The 24450-nt window shown below is 36.3% G+C and overlaps 1 protein-coding gene across 5 annotated transcripts in view; it reads right to left on the bottom strand.

The window, feature by feature from the left end:
• KCNK2 (potassium two pore domain channel subfamily K member 2) overlaps positions 1 to 24450 on the bottom strand; it is a 219857-nt gene that overhangs the window by 98471 nt on the left and 96936 nt on the right. For all 5 annotated transcript variants that reach the window (XM_032393113.1, XM_032393115.1, XM_032393114.1 and 2 more), the window contains exon 3: positions 13392 to 13509. In XM_032393113.1, the coding sequence (XP_032249004.1) occupies positions 13392 to 13509 (118 nt within the window). The remainder of the gene's footprint in view (positions 1 to 13391; positions 13510 to 24450) is intronic.

Genomic DNA, 24450 nt, shown 5'->3' with positions numbered 1-24450 from the left:
TGCCAAGTAGATTAAGGAGTGACTTTCTGGATCTTCGAAGTTCATATTAAAAGATCCGAGCCATTGTTTTTAGTTTTTAATTTGAAAGATTAATAACCTATCCAATGACAGATATCTTATGCCAAACAGCTCAAATTTATAATATCCATAAGGATCATGTTAAATATTTCTAAAAAATCAGTGATCATGATACCAACTCTGTCAACTATATCAAGTAAGCCCACACAGGAACATGACTATAAGGAAATGTAGTCATAGCTAGTTACTTTCCTTTTTTTATACTTTTCTGCATTTTTCTATTTTTCTATTAAACATATGTTACCATACAGGAGAAAAGATCGATCTATATCTGCAATTTGATCAATAAAATAGTCACAATCATGATTTTTTAAAAACAAGCATAACAGAAGGACTGTTAAAAAGTGGTATTGATCAAGGAAATGTGAAATCATAGACATATATACACACACACACACACATCCAGATACAGATATATTATCTATATATGTATATAGATATGTTATATAACATTTAAACATCCAGTGTTGCATTGTTCCTAGTGACAAAAAACTAATGACCATCAAAGGGGTAGAGATACAGTGTATCATTAAAATGGAATACTATGCAGCTGCTAAAATAAAGCAAATCTTTAGGAAGTGATAAGAAAAAATTTTCAAGACCATCATTACACAGAAATAGCAGAGTAGAGAGCAGCTTTCACTTGTAAAATAAAGGACCATATATGTTAATTACACACACACACCCACACACCCAAATGATGCTCAGAATAATAAGTAACAGTGGTTGACTCTGTGTAGAGGATGAGATTGGGGGTTCAGCTGCAGGCGGGACACTTAGCTGTCACTCTAGAATTTTTATACTGCTTATTTGTTTCTTGTGTGTTTGTTTAATCATGTACATGTACTCCTTATTAAATTTTTAATTTGATTTGATTTTAAGTGAGCATACCATTAATTCCTCACTATTTTCATGCATAATTTTGCCACACAAATGATTATTTCTTTTCTATACTGACATAAACAAAAACCCAATTTTTTAAATTTTATTTTATTATGTTATCACCATACATTACATCATTAGTTTTTGATGTAGTGTTCCATGATTCATTGTTTGCATATAACACCCAGTGCTCCATTCAATATGTGCCCTCTTTAATACCCATCACCAGGCTAACCAATCCTCCCACCCCCCTCCCCTCTAGAACCCTCAGTTTGTTTCTTGGAGTCCATAGTCTCTCATGGTTCGTCTCCCTCTCTGATTTCCCCCCGTTCATTTTTCCCTTCCTACTATCTTCTTCTTTTTTTTAACATATAATGTATTATTTGTTTCAGAGGTACAGATCTGTGATTCAACAGTCTTACACAATTCACAGTGCTCACCATAGCACATACCCTCCCCAATGTCTATCACCCAGCCACCCCATCCCTCCCACCCCCCACCACTCCAGCAACCCTCAGTTTGTTTCCTGAGATTAAGAATTCCTCATATTAGTGAGATCATATGAAACATGTCTTTCTCTGATTGACTTATTTCGCTCAGCATTAACAACCTCCAGTTCCATCCACGTTGTTGCAAATGGCAAGATTTCATTCCTTTTGATGTCTGCATAATATTCCATTGTATATAAATACCACATCTTCTTTATCCATTCATCTGTCGATGGACATCTTGGCTCTTTCCATAGTTTGGCTATCGTGGACATTGCTGCTATAAACATCAAGGTGCACGGACATTGCTGCTATAAACATCAAGGTGCACGTACCCCTTCGGATCCCTACATTTGTATCTTTGGGGTAAATACCCAGTAGTGCAATTGCTGGGTTGTATGTTAGCTCTATTTTCAACTACAAAAACCCTATCTTGAGTTGCCTTGATTTATATCTTTCCTAGAGTTTCTGTGAATTTTGAAAGGCAATTAGCATGGCACATCTTCTGACTTTCAGCAAACATTTATAAAAGTTAAGCAGGAAACATTGCAGAAAGACAAATAGTTTTATGAAACGTAATTACAATCAGGACTATGCGATTTTTTACTTTCAAATATTATCCATATTAAGAGTATCATTATTATAACAACCTCCTTTCTATTATCATAGATCTACAATTTCCAGCCCCTACTATATCGCCCAAGGAATACATTGGCTCCTTTTCCTGGCACTTAAATTTCATTTTCTTAAAATTATTTTCCAAAGTCTGAATTTTTGAAATGCAGAATGTCATGGATTGGGATTGGTGGCACTCTAGTTTTCTAAAATAGAACATTTCTTATCATGTTTACAGAAAACAACTCAGAATATACTGGAGTTTGGGAGAACTGAAAATATCTGACATTATACTATCACTCAGAGCTCAGCAACAGAATAAGATTTTCTTATTTTGAGAACTGTAGTTTCTCATGGTTTCCTTCTGAGCACAAGCCTCAGTTCTCCAAGCAATTATTTAGTGTGCTAGCATCTACATGAACATATTGCTGCTATGTTTCTGATATGGTGTTTTCCCTCAATTTTTAGTACCACAAAAATTACATTTTACAGCCTGAAAATTACAGTAGAAATTCTCTAAGCCAATGGTTTTAAACCCTTTCAAGGATTGTGGACCCCTTTGAGAATCTGATACACACTGTGGACCCTCTCTCCAGGAAGCATGATTATAAACCCTTGAAGCTTATCCACATACCTTCCAGAGGTTCATAGAACTTGAGTCACAAGGTCTATGTCAACCTTCATTGGACAGTGAGGGGAAAACCCAGCATATTCTTGAAAAATGATCAATATTTTGTACATAGTTGTTAGACATTATTAAATATACTATTCTTTGAGTTTTCATAAAATCCTATGAGGTCACAAGCACATTTATTGTTATTCACATATTAGGAAGCCACTTAGAATATTCACATAAGGAAACAACTCAGAAAATTTCTTTGATGTAGTCAAAATCACACGGTAAATAAATATTAGAACTAAGCCTCAAATCTAGGGCTTCTCTTTACAAACTATCCTTTTTCCTTGCTTTACACTCTTTCCTTTAGTCCACCGTTGGCAAACTTTTTCTGTAAAGGGCCAGACAGTAAATACTTTCAGCTTTGCAGGGCATATGGTCTCTGTCATAGCACAAAGCCAGCCAAAGACAATACTAAAATGAATGGGTGTGGTTGTACTCTAATAATTACATAGCAGGTGGCAGGCTGGATTTTGTCCACAGGCCATAGTTTGCTGACCCCTGCATTATTTCGCCTCTACATCAAAAATAACTCAGTCTTTTAATTTAATTTCCTGTTTTTAGTGTTTTTATCATCATGATTTTGACCTTGTTACATGATCATTACTACAATATTCTACATGCTAATGGAATCCCTAAATAATATCACCAATAACAGCAAAATTTCTGCCTAAAAGCGAAAATGAGAATTTTACGTATCAATTTTTATTTTTGAGATAGTTTCACTGATGAAACCATTGTACAGGGAGGTGGTTTGGGAACACAATCTCCTTCAATAATACAACAGGAGTCAATATTACATGCGAAAAAAAAAAAAGTCCTATTCTAGTGATGGCATTAAGGGATACAAAGTTTGGGAAAGCAAATTAAAATATAATGAATTAAATGAATTAAAATATAATAAATTTCTTATGATGTTTAGTTTGTTTGAATATCAAGTAACCTTTAAAGGAGGGGTATTCAATGAGTATATTTGCTTATGATATTAATTAGGGCTATCACCAAATATCTGGGTTCTTCTGAGCACAGGGTAGGATTGCATTTCCCCACTTAGGCTCTAGAAGTTAGTTTGGCCAATGTCAAGTGAGCGAAAACTATGTGTGCACTGACATGAAACTCGATTAGCCAGTGTGCAGTTTCCCATGCTCTGCTCCCTCGGCCAAAGGGATCAGGAAAGGACACTAAAAGAGGAAGAGCTATCACCCTTAGTCTCTGAGCAAGGACATTAGGCAGGGCCCTCCTGTCAATCCACTCTGAATATGCAGTATGAATAAAAAATAACCTTTTATTTTGTAAAGCCACCAAGATGTGGGGATTGTTTGTGACAGAAAATAACTTAGCACATTCTAATATAAAGGCATACATTTAAAAAAAATCCTATAGAAAACAGATTTACACAAATATTAATTTTTATTATACCCAGCTAATAGTAACACCTCAAGGTTATATATTATTTTGATGATCACACTTTGGATTATCTATATATCACTTAAATAACCAATCAACTCATTTCATTAAATTAACTACATGAAGTAAACTAACTACATTCACTACATGAAGTAACTAGTCAAATCTGGCACTTAGCATTGTGAGAATAACTGGTTTGAGCGAACCTTAATAAGTTATTTGAAGGCAAACATTATATGTATTATTATAAGAATGAAAATGTATGCATTCAAGGTTTAAGAAAAAATGTATTTCTTTCTCTGTTTACATTAGTAATATAAATAAATGTGCAAAAAATATTGGCTTATTTTAATAATAAAGTAATAAAAATTACTCTAATAAAATCAGCTTACTCTAAATTAATATACTGTCATTCAGGATGCAAACTATTTTCACGTACATATTCTTATTTAACTTTCCCAACAACTCTGCGAGAAATACTAGCCCCACTGACACACGAGAAAATTAAGGATAATAGAATGGTGACTGGCTCAAGAATACAACTCTAGCTAGTGGCAAAAACAAAAACCTGAACTTAGATTTTCCGCTATTATATCTGATCTTCCTTCTACTATATCATTCCTTTAAAAAACAAGGAGAAATATTTTTATCCTCAGCTGTCCTATGTGAGTAAAGCTAAGTGAGGTATCTGCATAAATATGTTCAGCACATTATTTAGTTGTAGTAAAATGTGTATTAAGAGGTCATGCCCACATCCCTTTTTTTATTTAAAGCATAACTTCCATTATCTACAGATGCCACTGAAATTAACTATGAAAACATGCATTCTTTGAATAAGCTACTGGGGTAGATTATGACTTATTTCATACCCCTTCTTTCCTTTTTTCTTCTCTTGCCACTTGCCCTTGGAAATTTCACTTTGTTAGCATCTTCAAAGAGGGGAACCTAAGCTTAGAAGGGAGAGGTACAGCATGTCACCTAAATTTGCCCACGTATTTGTTCTTTTTGCCTTAACAATAAAGTTGAAAGGGGAAGAAGTTTAAGATTAGTAATTAGTGTGCCTTTTTGGATGAACTGTGACTTTCCATTGTTCATATAATCAACATTTCCCCCAATGGTATATTAGAACCAAGAGCTGGCTGCATGAAATTCCAATTTGAAGTTAGAATTAGTCATATCTGTAATGTACTTCATGTGCACCCAAACCACCATACTTACACATGAACTTCATCTGGCCCAGGTACTTCTTTTGTAAATATCATGCTACATTTATAGTACCACATAAACAACAAAGCTGACTGTCCAAGAGTAAGTTTGCACAAGTCTAAAAAATTTCACACACACACACACACACACACACACAAAGGATTGGGAAGACAACAAATATGTAGCCTAATTATTAGCTGAAAGTAGGCCCAGACAAACGCTATTACGTTCCTTCCTTTTTTTTTTTTTTTTAAGATTTTATTTATTTATTTGACAGAGAGAGACACAGTGAGAGAGGGAACACAAGCAGGGGGAGTGGGAGAGGGAGAAGCAGGCTTCCTGCTGAGCAGGGAGCCCACTGCGGGGCTCGATCCCAGGACCCTCAGATCATGACCTGAGCCAAAGGCAGACACTTAACGACTGAGCCACCCAGTGGCCCCTATTACATTCCTTCTTTATCAAATGAAATATTTGAGAGAGTTACAAAAAGTATTTTTCTGATAATCACCTCACCTAGTTTTAATCCCATTCAGAGCAATACTTCCATATTTGGTGGTCAGTCAGATGCCCTATAAAATCTATAATCTATGACAAACAGTGCTGCATGTCAATGGTTGAGAAGGGGCAGAAGACAAGAAAGAAATAGATTCTGTATTTATTCAGGGCATGAGCTTCGTGGCAATAGTTTACTTCTAATTTGGGGGTAATTTCTTGATCACATTTGATAGTGATAGCTTTCCAGAAGATTAAAAATATGTTATTGCAAACTTTTCAAAAGTATGCAGAAATACATAAACTTTTTTTTTTTTCCAGAATACAAGCAATTCCTGATTTGAACATACCCAAGAAATGAATGGCCATTATGTTGATAATGGCCATTCAACCCCCCTCTCACTGGGCCCTCCAGTTTCTGTCAGATCTGTACTACCTTTTTGTGGGTTTTCCTACTACCAAAAGCAAACAAAAATGTTACCTCACACCTGGGAAGATTATATCCCTAATGCTGCCCAATCCCCTTCCAATCAGCACAGGATTCTGAGAACTAGGGGCTCTGAATTGAACTTGTGACTGATGTAACATACATATGCCATGAGAAAAGGTGACTATTTCATTATTGCTTTGGAGTCTACAATATATTTATGCAATAATCCTGCTTTATTGCCTATCAAATGTAATTTTGCACTCTGCAAACTTAACTACCATTCATGTGGCATTTTCTCTGAGAAATACATGTTAACTTAGAAAATAAACTTATGTGAAGATTTCAAATGGCAGGAACATATGTTAATATCCTGAGCTAGGTTTTCTTTTCATTAATTTAGGTGGATGGGAAGAGAAACAGAATCAAAGACCCAAAGCAATTTCTGAACTTCAACGTCTGTATTGCAAATGCACAACACCAGAATTATGTATTTTGGAAAAATAATCATCCACTTTAACAAACTGGCATAAGGAAAAATGCAAGGATATTGTGGGGTCAGTGCTAGAAGTCACCTCCCAAGACTATTTGCCTTTTAAGCTGCCTGAAAGCAGTTTAACTTTCCTTTAAAATGGGTTTCTAGGGGCACCTGGGTGGCTTAGTCAGTTAAGCGTCTGACTCTTGATTTCAGCACAGTTTATGATCTCAGGATCATGAGATCAAGCCTGGTGTGGGGCTTTGCACTCAGTGGGGAGTTTGCTTAAGATTCTTTCTCTCTTCCTCTCTCTCTGCAACACCCCCTGCTCTAAGAAAAATAAATAAAAATAATGGTTTCCAAAATCCAATCTGCAGTTCTTTGAGAACAGCCAAGAGACTAGTGAAATGCCACAGAATTATGTGTACTAAATTAATAAAATAACACCCAATACCCAAAGCTGCAATAACATCATCCCCTGGGAGAATGCTCTCTGTCAAATTCTACACCACTGCTTCAAGTCTATTCATTTCCAAGTTCAGATAGTGGTTTTATGAAATCACAACATTGAACAGAAAACACTCTTACAATTTTTCCCTCACTCTTTAAGTTATAGTTTCCTCCCATATCCAACAGAAATGGTAGATTCCCTGCTGAAAGCATGCATAAGGCTCCACAGTTTTCAATATACCCTCTGCCTCTCTAATATTGACTTGTCTGTTATTTGGAATTTCTTCTGACAGTTACTCTAAACCTTTAATTTTTTTTCCTTTTTTTGGTCGTTGTTGTTTGTTGTTGTTCTTTTTCTAATCAATTAAGCATTATGCTAAACAAGCAAAATATGGGTTTGCAGTAAGTCTGTGACCATTGCCTTAACAACTTCAGCAATTCAATATAGGTAAAAGCAAACTGAAAGTTCTAGTGGCTGGTTCGAAATACAGGAAAAATAAACATAGATGCTACATTACTGATTTCAATCTCTACACTCAAGTAGTAGAAAACAAGAGTCCTTTGTAAATAGGAGAACTGCTACTCCAAAAAAATGTCTTCCGTAAGTCTCAGCATGATGCTTTGGGATCTTACAGTTGCTAGAGACCATAGTGGTGCCCTTGTTATCTGCATTCTGACGCTCAGAGGTCATGATTGAGTGATAAGCTTGGGCAAATCCTGGCTCTGGCATTCCAATTTAGTTTCCACTGGAGATAATTTCATTATATTTTAATGCCTCCAGGTAATAAAATAATCTACCATTTTATTCTTATCTTTAAACTGAACTCAGAATAGAATACAGTTGTCCATTACATCATTTTTGCCAACAGCTTGTCCTAGAGTATAAGTGATTTCTTATTAGCTTTAAAATAACTTAAGATAGAAGACACGAATAGTCCCCTTTTGGTACTATGCTCAGGGATTAGTATACTTCCATGTAAACTTTCTTTTTTTAATCATGTATCTGTCAAGGTGGCAGTGAGGAGGGTAAAAGGTGGACAGGTACATGATTTACCCTCCTCACTGCCACTTCCTTAGTTCAAGGCAACATCTTCACTCACGGATTAATGGGATAACCCTCTTCATTTTTTTAAAGATTTATTTATTTTAGAGGGAGGGGAAGCAGGGGGAGGGGCAAATGGAGAGGGAGAGAGAGAATCTTAAGCAGGCTCCCTGTTGAGTATGAAGCCCTATGTGGGGCTTGATCTCAAGACCCTGAGATCATGATCTGAGCTGAAATCAAGAGTCAGATGCTCAACGGACTGAGCCACCCAGGTGCCTCAATGGGATCACCTTCTTACTGGTCTTGCTTCCCCTCATGCCCTCCAAATGGCAGCTGAGTCACATCTTCCCTCTCTTGTGCTTAAATTTTTCAGTGGCTTCCCACTGAATTCGGAATGTTGCCATGACTTACTGAGCCCCACACACCCTGGCTCCTCTTGATCTTGCTAACCTTGCTTCTTCTTCCAGGTCCCGCCACATGGATTCATCAGTATTCCTTGAATATGCTCACATCTATCCCACTCAGGATCTTTGCTATTGCTGGCCCTCTGCTTGAACATATCTTTGCGCTCTTCTCTACCTAGTTGACCTTTTCTCATGCTTCCAGTTTCAGCTTCCATGTCACCTGCTCAGAGAGCTCTTAAATCAGTCTTCTTTAGAACACCTCCCTCTCCCCGCTCTGGCTCCTCTATCTATTCTCTATCACCACACATGAACTTCTTGGGTAGCATTTATTTTCATCCATAATGGTCTTGTTTTGTTTGTTTGTTTGTTTGTTTGTTTTTTAATGTCCTGATTAATCGCTGGTCTCTTCAGCCCTAATGAGAGCTTCAGGAGGGAACCCATTTACCTTGCATTCTTAGTCTGTCTGAATTAAAGAATAAATAAGCAAATGTGTGTGTGTGGGGGGGGGGGCCTACTAAAATGAAGCTTCCAAATAGAACACAACGTATGAAATCTTGGCCATTTTTTAACTCTCTTCTCTTCATAGAGTAGACTAGCACTGCCGATGAGTTGCAAGCCTGCTGCTTAAATATTCATTTCAATGTTCAACCTGTATTAATCACCAAGGCCTGTTGATTCTCGCATCTAATTACTTCAACATTTTGTCTTCCTCTCTTCTTGCAACACCAACTCCAACCATGCCGGTCAACCATCCCATCCCCCTTCCATGGGTCACTGGGATGGGCTCCTAATTGCTCTCTCCACCATCAGGTCTCCACGCATCCTCTTCTTGATAGATGCATCTTTTAATGTCACTTTTAACCTGTCACTTCACTTTCCAACAACAGCAACAATAACAGCAACAACAACAACTAAACCCCAAACCAACCCATGTTCTATCTTATTATAGTAAGTCTCAAAAATCACATTATATTCAACTGTATCCTTCCCAACTGAATCAGTCAATAGTATCTCCCACTACTCTTTAAACACTCAAATACTTACTTTTCTATCCCCAAAGTAAACCAAGCTCATACCTCTCTTTGTATTCTTGCTCAGCCATGTCACAGACTAGGAGGCCCTTTCCCCCCCTTCGATCTAAACCAAAACATTTTCTTCAAAGGCACAGTTCCAATCCAGCTTCTCTCATGACACCTCCCCTCCCAGCTCCAGCCCATGTGTACTTCCCTTTTTCTCAATTCCTAAACCATTGTTTAAACCACTCTTCCATGTAACACTTGATTATACAAGACTTATCTCTGTTATCCTTCGATTATTTCCTAAGTGTACATTTTCTCTCCCCAGTTGGATTCCGAGCAGGGGCTGCGTCCTTTCTATCCAGGCAGTGGCAGAAGTAGCACTGATCCAACAGGAGCCACTTACGCCGACTTACTGATTTACATGGTCCTGACGAGGAATCCCTTCAACTACAAACAACGATTCTAGATAACTTGCAATCCCCAAACAGAACATAATGTTCCTTGGTCCTAATCTCTCCCACATGAACTCCCAATGCCTACAATGTTCCCTTTCCACCTTCATTCACCTGGGAAACTCCTAATTCTCTTTCGGGTCTCAACTAGGACAACGTTTACTAAGAAAGGAAAGCATTGTCCCTTCCTTACCCATCCGCCTATCCCAGTATCTACCTATAGTGTAGTTCCTATAGATTCCCATTAAATACTCTTAACCCATAGCATGCGGCACTCTATATTATAAATGACTATTTGTCCACTGGCCTCCCTGACTGGTCTGGGCGCGACTTAGGCTCAAGTAATTTATCTTTTATCTTGATAATAGCAGAGTGACAATGCTATATTATTTGTTGAATAAATAAATGAACAAACTAGCAAAAAAGCTGGCACTAAAATCTGTTGAAAGAGCTAAGAATAGGTATCAATTTAGTTTACGTAATTTAAAACAGGCCACAGTTCATACCATTAGAATGCTTATTTGTTATTAATTCCAGTTGTTAAGCATCTACTATGGGTCAAGCATGGGGATACAGAAAAGACTCAAACACATAAAATCCCTAACCTCATAGAACGTGTATCTTACTAGGTGAGACGGGCAGGAGTACAGTGTTTGCTCCAAGGTGGAGAGCACAGAGATGCTATCAGCAGAAGGCTTCTTTCTGCAAGGATGCTGACATTGAGACAATGCTGCCTTGGACCAAAATGGTGGCACTTTGAATGGTGTGTAGTGGTTACATTATGGATGTACTTTAAAGTCAGAGCCAACAGAACTGATTGATGGACGGAAAGTCAGGTGTGAGGGAATGAGAACAGTCAAGATTGGATTTTAGTCTGTGCAACTGTGGAATGGAATTTGTGCAGGGTTTGGAAGTGTATGATTTTGGAAAGAGTGTGTAGATATATGAAGAGAGTCTCTAAAATTAGGCCTTAAGTTTTAATAATCTATTTTGTATAACTGAACTTCCCTTGGGCGTATTTCCCATGAACAATAAGAGTCCTTGTGGCTTCTTAGACAAATTGGTAACACCGAATAGACGAATCTTGGACAGCTGCAGCTAACAACGCTCCGTGAAGCATTGCCTATACCAGGCACCCCATAAAAGCCACTGCAATTTATCCTCCAAAACTGTCTCAAGTTCTTTTTTTAAGTGACTAATGCAATGCAGCTAGTGCTAGGGGTTACAATTTCTGTGATTGCTAAAAACCACTTCAAAGCTCACACGATTATTATCAATATGAAGATTAATAATTATACTTTGAATTCTACTGAATGGTGATTTAGATGTCAAAATGGACATGTATAAAAGAAGGCAAAATTTTTATCCTGCCCTAGACCATAATCTAGTCTAAGGTCAGAGGAGATGACCTTGACCTAGGAGTAAAAGGACGTGGAGGAAATGTGGGTGACCTGGAATGACTTAATCCACTTAAGACTAAAGTCTGAGATAGAACAGCAAGGGATTTGGGCTGTCGGGCAGCTACCTAAACAACCGGAATAATCAGCTCCTGTGCTTAATGGCTATAATTTGGGGTAAGGCTGGTAATAATGGTTTATTTTTTTTCATGTGTGCAAGTATATGTCTGCAAAACTTACTGAATTTGGGATTCGAAAAATGAGACTGTTTACAAACACATGATGCAACCGTAAGTCAGTATAATGACTAAGTCTCTTGCAGAATAATTCAGCAGTGGTCATGATGAGTTAGAACTTGGACTTCTGAGTTTTCATGGGGCAGAAACAAACCATTCTCACTCAGTCTGTGAGGATCCCCCCCCCCCCAGACTCTAAGTAGTTTACACAATAAACAGTTATTTCCATAGTAGAAATGGGCCAAGACGTCTAAGCTCCAAAGTTAACCTGTTATTATGGTTAGAAATCAAGATTGCCATTCTTCCAGGTTTTCACAGCCACACAACTTTTGACCTAGCTGGTGGAAATGTAAGAGTAAATATAGTTCCCTGACCTCTTCACAAAGGCAAAAATCAACATGCTCAGGTATTTATTTCACCGGAAAGTGATGGGGCACAAAGACGCATTACGGTGGATTCAGATAATGACAGGACTCTACAAACTTTTTTCAAAGGAAAATTTTAGGCAAGAGTTCATCCATACACTGTTCGTGTCCTCTTATTTAGGAGTTTGATATAAAGCACTGATTTGAAAACCTTATCTACTCCACAATTTATCAATGGCATCACATAATAAAATGAAAACTTTTAGACTCATAATTCACACCCCAAAATCAGACACCAGGCCCATGAGGGGAAATCTCATCACCAGCATATGGAGAAGGGAAGACTTCTTCCACCTAAAATTCCTTCATAACTGAGATGAGTCAGTTCCTTCCCTATCTTGAAAATTATGCTTTAAACCCATCTCCTTCCATGAAAAAAGACAGCTGTAACCCTTCCCAATCCCCACAGCATTGCAAGCGTGGTTTTCACTATGGAGTCTGTATTTCTAGCCTCTGGATATTTCTTAAGCACTGAATGACTAATTACCAGAAGAAAAGTCATGTATATATACCCATTCTGCTTCCTAGAAGACGCTAAGTGAATGCATAGTCAACCCAAAAAGAGACGGTGTTCCACTATGTGGTCCTTTTTAACATTGTAACAAACAATGTGAATAGAAGGCAAACAGCAAGGGCTTAAACTTAAATTCTTCTTGTAATCCTCATATTTCAGTGTCAATTTTTTTATACATTTGCACTATTGCAAAAACAACATATTTTTTAAAATCCCTGAAGTAATCATAATAGACAAGCATATAAGAACAGGAACAATCCGTTGAAATGTAGAGTTAAAATTTGCAAATTGAAAAAGGTGATATCAAACAAGAACTTCATGAAGAGAATGTCAAAACTGTACTCAAATCTTTTCTTTCTACACTAAAAAATCAAAGATGCAGGAAAATTTGAAACTATTTGCCCCCCAAAAATCATCATTTCAAGCCATTTCTTGACATTACTATCCATTAGTCAAATGACTCAAATGCTCTGCTCTCCGGGTTCATATGCATTTTAAATTTAAGTTAGTATACTGGTACAATAATTAATCCATTTCCATCATTCCTTTGTTCAACTTTTAAACCCTTTTTTCAAAATCAATTTACTAAAATCTAGCTTTCTACCTTCCATAGACCAATTTGACCAACTGTAAAAGAAAAATTCAAACATGAAGTTTAGCTCACAAGCTGTACCAAAATTAAAAAACAAAATAAGTTGTCTCCTACCTATAGTTGTTATAACAGTGCCAGCAAAGAAGAAGGAACTTCCCAAATCCCAGTGACTGATTTGATTGGAGGTGTTTCCTAAAGGTATAATCCCTGCATTTATTGCTGCCACTATTTGCTGCAAGTTTAAAAAGAAATTTATCAGTACACATGAATCACATGGAGGCATCAAACAGTGTATATTTCACCCCAGTTGACGAATTAGACAAAGAGAATCAATTCTAAGGCTTGGTTTTCCATTTGAAGTATACAATATAGATTAAGGCTTTATACTAAAGAATGTGATGAGTTAAATGATAAGAAAATTGTATTGGATATCAAGTGAATGGATCTGTATGGAGCACATCATATTGTACCAATATGCATTCATATCTCATCCATTAACATATTCAGTGCCTTATTTGAATTAACTACTAAATACAACCATGCTTTTTAGTAAGCACCACAGAGTTAAAATACCAGATTGCAAACTTACAATTTAAATAATATATAATAGCTTCATCAAAAAGTATTTCTAAAGTGCTCATCATTTTGAATGTTAAACATATACAGCCAAGCCAGGGTTGTGTATAACTGTAAAGCGTATTTATTAATAAGGTCCAACAAAACAGGCTAAGAAGGAAAGGCAACAGCAATTCACTATCCCACTTCAGTTAGTCCATGTATATCTAGATTCTTAGAATCTCTGCAGACTTTTTATAAATTCTATGACAATATCATAGCACCACCAAAATATCACCAAAGACCCATAGATGACAATCACTCAACAATATTCATATAGGGACACTAGGATCTGGATGCTGCCTTAAGTAATTCAGAGAGACAGACAGGAAGATGACATTACAATCCCTTCAATCATCAGATGTTGAGCAGGGGATGGGAATATTCAGAAGCACAAAACATAGAAGAGAATATGTTAGGAGAAAATTGTGTAGTAAAAGAGGGACATACAGATTATAGGGAAAGATGTTTCCGTGTATAGTTTTAGAAATCTTTATCATTTAATTTCCAGATTATAAAATTGGAAGGAGCGTCATTTGATAGGCAAGGAAATTAAAGACCAAGAGAGGTAAAGTGACTTGTTTAAGGTTAGTTTACTGGCAAACAGACAAAACTACACTGTGAAAATGGAGGGTACTATCCCAGGAAGTTACTGTCAGATGGAAAAGAGCATGTAATCCAGAACTGAAATGCAATATAAAATTTCATTTGTCTGATTTGTTTTACCCTATAAATTAAAACTTTAATAGTTCTGTGTAAAGTTAATTGAATGGTAATGCTTTTTAAAAATTTTTAACAATAACATTTGCTGTAAAAAATTAGGAAAATACAGAAAGGCATAACAAAGATAACAAAAATTATTCATAATTCCAGAATCCAGAGATAATTACTGTTAATGTATTAAAGTATCTACTCCTGGTATCTTGTTATACTTTTTACATGGTTGGATTTATGAAATATATGAAATGTATTCTCTATTTTTATTTAATATTTTTCTATGTATAGTTTTTCTTTGTCATTACCATGTTAACTTAATCATTGCCAGGTATGTAGATGTATCTGTTCAGTGGGGAGCCTGCTTCTCCCTCTCCCTCTGTCTGCCGCTCTGCCTACTTGTGATCTCTCTCTCTGTGTCAAATAAATAAATAAAATCTTAAAAAAGGGGGATCAACGCCTGGGTGGCTCAGTCGGTTGAGCGTCTGCCTTCAGCTCAGGTCATGATCTCAGAGTCCTGGGATAGGGCCCCGTGTCAGGCTCCCTGCTCACAGGGAGTCTGCTTCTCCCTCTTCCTCTGCCTCTTCCCCGCTTATGCTCTCTGGCTCTCACTCTCTCTGTCATGTAAATAAATAAAATCTTAAAAAAAAAATCTAAAATTTCTGGATTAATAGAAAACAGATTCGATTATATGCTTCTGCATTCAACTTACTGGAGAGCACATCACATAGCCTCTGAAAAACTCATGAGACAAGGGGAGTGGAAAAGGCAAAATCATCTTCGTATTTTCAAGAAAATAGCTTTGACCTCATCAGACCTTTGAGAGGGTCTTGGGATAACATCTTGAGAACCACTGCTGTATACTGAACTTTGTTTGATATTGTTTTGTACCTGGAGAACCAAGTAAGCAAGCTTATAGCTTTACAAATAATGGTATTTTACCTCTACATCTTCCAAAAGTTATGGTTTACTACCTTTCATCCCTTATTACATTGGTCAGTATTTCCAGAGCAATGTTAAATAAAAATAAGGAAAGCAGACTTTTTTGTCTTTTGTAGCATAAAATCCTCAATGTTTTAGTGTTTTATCATTAAATATACTGACTACTGGTAAGAAAATGGTATTTAATTAAATAATTATAAGAGCAAGCAAATAAAAAGGATAAATAAAACTTGAAAATCTAAAAATGTCTTTGGAAATATTTTCAGATAGCAATAAACACAAGGGAGGTACACATAAACATTGTAAGCACAGGCTCGTAATCTCTAGCTTTGCAACTCCCAGAAAAACTAATGCTGCCAGTAAAAATATCAAGGAAAGGAGGGTGGATTTAGATACATTGTAATTATATCCCAAGTATATTTTTATAGTTTTAGACATTTCTTCAACATATTCATTTATTCAAAAATATTTATCGGGGCGCCTGGGTGGCTCAGTTGGTTAAGCGACTGCCTTCGGCTCAGGTCATGATCCTGGAGTCTCGGGATCAAGTCCCGCATCGGGCTCCCTGCTCAGCAGGGAGTCTGCTTCTCCCTCTGATCCTCCCCCCTCTCATGTTCTCTCTCTCTGTCTCATTCTCTCTCTCAAATAAATAAATAAAATCTTTAAAAAAAAATATTTATCAATTGCTTATGATGCTAGGCAAGGGGGAAACAACAGAGAAGTAAAAAAAAAAAGACATGGGTGAGTTATATATATATATATTTAAGATTTTATTTATTTGTCAGAGAGAGAGCACAAGCAGGGAGAGTAGCAGGCAGAGGGAGAAGCAGGCTCCCCGCTGAGCAAGGAGCCCGACTCAGGACTTGACCCCAGGACCCTGGGATCATAACCTGAGCCGAAGGTAGATGCTTAACCAACTGAGCCCCCCAGGCATCCTGGGTTACATAGTTATAAATGAGAAAAGATAAGGCATGTCTTTAGACTCTACCCCATTAAATACAATTAATTATTTTATTGATTAGAAGCAAGGTAATTTCTTCAACAATTGACTAAAACAGCCTACATGGTCAGCACTATTATTTTATTTAGCCAGTTCTTTTGTTGACAATGATGAGATGCAACATTACCCAGACACTTGGATAACATCCACAAATTATTTAAATGCAAAAGAAGTAAATGTAGACTTAGAAACAGTAATGTCTTATAATGTGCGGGTTTTAAATAGTTATCACAGAGCTGTGATGATTGCAACAGAGGCTTGAGATGGAACTGGGAATATGTCAAGTCACTATGAGAATGAGTCTACCATGAGGCTCTTTATTTGGAATATTCTTGTGAATTTATTTTATATTTTTGTACAAGATCTCTTGGTCAATATCTACAGGAAATGGTTGCCCTTGGCAAGTATACTGATACAGGTCTAAGAGTCTTGAATTTCAACATCAATTCAGGCTATCAAAGCACTTCACAAATGCTTTCTTTAGCACTGCTTCTGTATGTGCCATATTATGTGACTAAAGTAACAATCACTTCATCAATAATAAAAATTAATTTTTCCATGAAAGGTAACTTTTGTAAACAATCTAGTCACATTGACAACTTACAAATAAGTTGAATTGTTTAGAGTAAAGGAAATTTGGGTCTATGCATCTAATCCTAACACAGAATTACTTGAAGTGCTGATTAAAGAAGGACTTCCAAACTTAAAATCTACAATAGAAAGAGTGTAAGATAATCTTGTTTGGATTCACATTTAATTTTGATCTTTAGTATATAGACAATCATAGAATGTGCATTAAGAAAAGGAAGTTGAATACATGGTTCTAGTCAGGAGTATGAGTTGAAACTTCAGAAATAGACCTCTAAGAGCTTTGTACTCATTGAGATGATAAAGGTAATTACTCATAAAAGTAATGATGAATAATCTGAGTTTCCATGACAGTGATGTCTTTAGAACAGAAGTTCACAGAGTTCTACTGTGATTTTTGCACTCTTGAATTGTAAGAAGTTCTCAGTGTCATTTGGCATTTTGGAACTATATTCAGCTTTGACACCAAACACTGGTAAGACACACTTATTTGTAATTGTATGAGACTAGCCTTGGAACGCAAGGCAATCATCGACAGTCATGAAAATGTTTCCGTGAGCCCAATGCCTAGGAACAACTTTTTCATGTGTTATAAAGTACTTGACCAGCTATTATGTCATTGAAGGAAAATGTGTTGAAAATTAAATAACCCCAGGGAAGACCTGACGAACATATTGTTTTAAAAGTAGGTTATATCATGGATCTTAAAATACAGGTGACACCAGAAGTTCTAATTTCGCTTTTTCTCCCCTTTACTCAGAGGCTCAGATGTTCACATTCATCAAAACAATATAGAATGTTCTGAATGCCTTCCACAAATTCCTCCTCTGTTCATACTGTAATCATGATTTCATTAAAATATATTTTCATACCTGTAATCTTAAAAGTAAAGTCACATTAATAATTTGAAAGTTTTAAGTGATGTAAAAATTCTAAATTACAGCTGTCAGGTATTAGTATCTGAGTTACACCAATGATGTATGCATAACTGGTCCAGTGACAACTTCCTTTTTAAATTTTATTTATTTATTTAAGTAATCTCCACACCCAACATGGGGCTGGAACTCACGGAGATCAAGAGGCGCATGCTCTTCTGACTGAGCCAGCCAGGTGCCTTGGCAACTTCTTTTAACTTGGTATTTAAGATTGATCTCATTTTTTTCTCATTTGGAAAAGAACACTATTTCCAATAAATTGATATAATGGCCAAGTCCAGTTATAATTACACTGACATCTGTATTATTACACACTTGCTTAAAGAAGAACGTAAGTATTATCTTGCCAAATTTCTGTAAGAAACAATCATACACCTTTTTTTTTTGCCATTATTTCCTTGTGGGGGAACAAGTTTCATCCTGAGAGGAAGCTAGTCTTTAGGAAAAGAATCAAATCACACACTCAGAATGCCACATCTGAACACTCGAAGTATGTAAGCAAGATTATTTTAAAATACTTGAAGAATGAGAAATATATGAATAATGAGAAAAGCAAAATAATAAATGATGTTCTCATTGCCAAAGAACTTTGTGAGAAGATATAATAGTAGGTATCATTACTATTTACTGTTATACCACAAAAATAATCATCATCCATCAATTATATGTAGTAACAGATGAATACTGTTGCCAAAGGTTATTGTTATTCATCTCATTCTTAACCTTTTGGTTATACGTCAACACCATGATCACCTAATGTTGGATGATATGAACTGCTTTGAAAGGTCCTGCTCATAAAACCAGAGATGATCTCGAAATGGCCTTTACTCTTACAGGCTCATAATTCACATACTGCCCTAGTGGAACCTAGGCAACATTGACTGGCGTATCTGAATCAATGAGTTTGTTTATCCATTTCCTGAGTGTTTTAACTTTATTGGCCATATCTGTCTGAAATGTTATTTACAGACATCATTTGTACAAGAAGCTTCTCCTCTAATGTCAGTAACATGTAGTAGTCTTAATCACTGGGGCTGCTTCTGTGACATAACAAATTAGGTTCAACAGAGAAGTAGCATTATAGACCTTTATTGTAAACTCACATACAAAGGCAGCCCATTGTACATCCTTTGTACTACTGGGGTAAATGCCCAGAGACCAAACCCATCTTCTTCACTTTTTTGTCCTTTCACACTATTCTGGAAACTAAAGTAATGACCTTGGCTTTCTTGTATGAGATAATATTTCGGTCAGAATACCACTTGGGACCATTGACAATCCAACAAGGGAGCAAACAACTTCTTGAAAACCACACTGTATTAGCACATTGCTCCACAGGACTTTTCCGGTGGCAGCTCTCAGCTAATGATAGTACTAGGTTGAACCACAGAAAATTGCCAATATCTAAGCCCTTTTTGGCCTACAAAATGACAACTTCATATTAGCATACAAAAGAATGGCACTTATGTTTTCATGAATAGTATGTAATAACATGCTAACTCTCATTTCAGTGTGACATCTATTACTTTCATCATTAAGACTAATTCCCATTAGCAGGAAACTTAATATCAATCAATTATGATCTTGCTTACAGTTCCACATGAAGAATATATACTTCTCAGATTAAATAAAACCCTATATGGCTGAGAATTCTATTCTGAGAAAACATGGAGTAACTACTGAATTCCTATTGGAAATTCAAGTCGTGTCCAACTTTTGCACATATCTGAAAAGTCAAGGGATATTATCTAATACTTAAGATGTTTATTTTGTAGAAGTAAATTTATATATTCACCATTTGATATCAAATTTCCATACTAATATACATTCTAGCCTCCAATTTGATAAGTGAACTTGAGACACATTACATGTAACTTAGTTTTTCAGAAATGCTAGTTATATGGAGATGATACATGTTTTGTCTAGGAAAAATAGAGGAATCTATATAAATTCTAAAAAGAAAAAGAAAACCCAAAATTACATTCAACATTAAATAAACTGTTTTAAGAATTGACAAAGGTTAGATTTTTAAAATCTAACATTGATAATCTTTTTCCCTTTAAAAAATATATTTCTGATTTCTGTGGAGAAAGGATGGAGTAGTACATTTGCATATTTTATACAGAACACAGGTGATTAAATCATTCTATATTTAGAGTCTGGTAAAGAAGCAAGTTTTCACAGTTTCTCCAGGGTATATCTTTTAAGTGAGAAAGGTAATATACAATGATGTTTTTAATCTATTGTTCTTGTTGAAAACAATTTGAATCAAAATATATTTCATGTTTTCTTTAAAAGGCTTTTCAAAATCCTTGAATTGCTTCCAAGTAATCCATTACCTACGTTTAACCACACATTAATTAGAAACTTTTTATAAAGAAGCATCCTTTTATAAACAAAGAAACTTAATTCTTTTTTTTTTTTTTAAGTAAGCTCTGCACTCAACATAGGGCTTGAACTCACGACCCCAAGATCGACAGTCACACGCTCTACCGACTGAACCAGGCAGGCACCCCAAAAAACTTAATTCTTATAATCTAAAAAAGTATTTCCTAAGGGAAGCTGTTTCCACACACCAGACTATAGAAAGCAGCTCTAAAAGTAAACATCTTGCTTACCTTCCCATGTCTTTCCTTCTATTTAGGGATTATACCATTGCATGTCAAAGCTATTCTTATACACACTAATGAAATGTACAGCCTTTTGTTTTTCTTTTGCTCTTTTGAAAGTGTAAATTTATTTCCTATTAGTAGAAACAGAAGCTTAAAATCCAGAGTAGGAAAGAACAGAGAGTTAAAGATGGATGTCACCCACAGAGCCCAGAGCAAGAGGCAAACTGCTTGGTTATTAGAGTTGTCTTCCCTGATTATATCCACTTTGGAAGATATTTTTAATCCTAACATGAATATACAAATTACTGGACATTTGGAAAAATAAGTATAAAAAAGATCACTCACAGGCTCTAAAACAGTTTTTGCAAAATGCATATATTCCATTTTTGGTTCTGTTAATAGTTATAATCATTAAGTGTGCTTTCAACTATTTCCCTATAACATAAACATGCTCCAAGCATTTTGAAGACATTAATACCTTACTTCTTAGTCATCGATACATCACTGAGTAGTTACATGTAAAATAGTTTACATAACCAACCCTCTATTAATGAATAAATTTGTATCACTGTATCCAAGGTCAAATGACCATTTGCAAAGTTTTTATAGAGACGATTTATACATCAGACAAGGGCTGAATGTGAAACACTAAAATTCCGTTCTTCTTTGAGCCTGATGTGAAATGCCACTGTGGTGTAGAAAGGATAAAATATGCTTAAGACCCTTGAGTCCTTGCAACTCTGGAGAGCCAGGAAAATACATGTGAAGCAAGCATACTGAAACCTGCATTTCCCCAGATGTGCATTTTTCCATGTTTTCCTGGATTCCATATTATTCTATGGTATATTAATATTCAATCAGAATATTAGTCTCTGTCTATCTTTTTGGCCCCTTCCACCTCATCTCAGCATTGGTAGTGGAAAAGAGATTAAAGACGAATAGGAAAATATGGAGAAAGAAGGAGGTAGAAGAAGAAGTCGACAAGAAACAAAAGAGCAAGTAGAGAGGAAAAGATAAATGTTAGTTAGATAACAAAGAAGAGACAGTTCTAAAAGAATCAGATAGGAACTTAATTCAAGTCATAGTCACTCTATCTAGGAAGCTCTTTTAAAAGAGGTTGTCCTTAAAATAGGATTTGAGTAGGCAGAAAACTGAGATCAAGAAGACACAGCATGTAAGACAATATTTTTATACCATTTTGCCTAGGGCATACAACACTAACCAGCATTTATTCATGCACTGTTTTAAGGCCTGAAGTTCTAAACTGATGAGAAAAAAACATCCCAAAATGGAGCAAAGGGAGCTTTCCTCTGTCAATTACATGCATCCATAGAATTCCCAAATTTAGAGATTCTGATGGCTTTTTCAGTAAAATGCCACTGATCTCTATTAATTTGATTTTCCAGTACACTTAAGCCTATATTTCCATAACAGATACAAATTTAAACTAAAAAGTGCTTTATACCTATATAAAAGAAATCACAGGGGAAATGGGGAAATTATTCGAGTTTCCACAGAAAGGCAACTTTTTTTTTTATTATACGTTTTAAAAACAAATGATTTTTTCCCCTGCCCTTTCTGAATTTGTAACTAAAAGATCATAGCAAGGATTGAAAATCTCAGGCTCTGTACACACACACACACACACACACACAACCAACAACGTGGCCAGCTAATCAAATTTGTGTTTGAATAAATCAAATTTCCCATAACCCAAATCAGCCATCAGTAAAGGCAAAATATCACAATACTAACACATTTCAGTAACATTCTGATTGGCAGTTCCTCTGTTTCAGGCCCCCCCCCCCCACCGAAAATTTATGTATTTCTTACTTCAACTGAGTTGACTCATAGCCATTAGTAAGTCTAAAAGAAATTGCTACGCTTTCAGGTTCCAGGCAAAATTTCTTAATACACTGCAGAGTAAGTTTACTAATGACTTGCTAACATTACACAGAGAAAAGGAAGTCTGGCAAAACTGCTTAATATGTTTATATTTCTTGGCTCAATGTCACAAAATCAAGACGGCAAAAATAGTATATGAATAACTTCCCCAAACATAGTGATTCATACCCATCCTTAGCTTTCCTCCAAGTTTTCCCCGTATTTCTCAATTACACACCCATACACTCACCAGTCATAGCAAATATTGAATTGGTTGAAATCCATTTTCTTGAGAAACAGGAACCTGATAGAATTTCTTATATTTTTCTAAGCCAACTGGAATGATAGAGCTACCCTTTGACACCTGTCCAGTAATTACTGTACAAAAATGCAATTAAGCCCCTTCCTCGGGCACCTCTCAGACTGATTTAAGAGTGTTACATCACAACCATCAGCACTGAAAATGAGCCTGGCATCTTTCCTCACGTTTTCTACATTAGTCATTCACATATGCTATATTGTTCAACTTCATTCACACAAGGATATCAATCTCAAGAGCATTTCAGAGCACAGCAACCTATGAAAGAGAAGATACTCCAAAATGCACATGATAAGCACAAGACTGGAGGGTCTTCTCTGCTCGGAGGCTGACAGTATGAAGATGCCATGGCCCCCATTTAGTGGGGGATGGGTCAAATGCCTGGAGAGGTATCAAGTTGGCCCAACATCCTTAGTGATCTTCACTTCTGCTCCCAAACTCTTTCCAACCAAGCATGTGTTTATGCTGGTGGAATGAGCATGATAGGTTTAAATTGGGCAGGGAGAGAGAGAAATGCATAATCACATTAAAGCAACATGTAGTCTCTGAAGGGTCCAGAGTGTTGGCATCAGGAGATGACTGAATAGACCTGAATGTCACTCACTTTTTATTTTTAATCACCTGCTGTGCACCTATTGGATGACCTGTAGGTAGCTTTGTCTCCTTAAGTAACTATTTGAAACCGGTTGTGCAAGACCTGAGGTGCTTCGCCATCTCATAAAATTAACCCTGTGAATATTATCAATATGGTTATCACTTAACAGGAATCACATATATATTATTTACCTTCCACAACAGCTGAGGCATAGAGAGGCTGAAGTTCAAAATAAGTAAACACAATAATTAACCTGGCAAACCACTATCTCATCTTGGTGATACAGTTTAGTTCTATTAGAGCTTTGGTTGCCTAGCATTGGACATAGTTGTCGTTTATAGTATTATTTTTATGTGAAAACATATGGGAACTCCCAAGCAATAAATACATTTATAAATAAAATTTTTAAAAGAATCCATTCATAAGTTTGAAGCTGGGTGAACATCTTGTTTATTTTATCCATATGTGTATAATGTATCCCAAATGGTCATCAGGTCTTGTCTTCAGTGTGTATGTCACACACGGCGTATGTGTCTAGTGTAATGCTAACTGCTCAAGAATTGTTCGTGGCATATTTTGTGTTTACTGATTTCTAAGTGTGCAAATGATCACTATTGTGAACACACAGGATAGAGCGCTAACTGCATACTACAGGTCATGGTGAAGAGAGTAAGACATTGCAGTAGCACTTGACACAACTAATCTCTTCCACTTTACAGCATGTCTTCACTTGGCCTACAGAACACCACACTCTCTAGCTTTCCTCCAGTCTCCCTGAATGATGTTTCATCCCCCTCACCTTTGAGCCTATGGTTCTGTCCTCCATCCGTCCACACTCCTAAGTGATTTCATTTGAACTCAAGGCTCTAAATATCATCAATGTGTGATAACCCCCAAATGTATTATTCATTTGGGACTACTTCCCTACCTGGATGTCTGAAAGGCAATTCAAAGCAATCATATGCCAAA

The sequence above is a fragment of the Phoca vitulina genome, unplaced genomic scaffold (genome assembly GCF_004348235.1).
Source record: "Phoca vitulina isolate PV1807 unplaced genomic scaffold, GSC_HSeal_1.0 scaffold71, whole genome shotgun sequence".
Taxonomy (NCBI): Eukaryota; Metazoa; Chordata; class Mammalia; order Carnivora; family Phocidae; genus Phoca; species Phoca vitulina.
The sequence above is the reverse complement of the archived record's forward strand: the minus strand, read 5'-3'. Positions and strand labels throughout refer to the sequence as shown.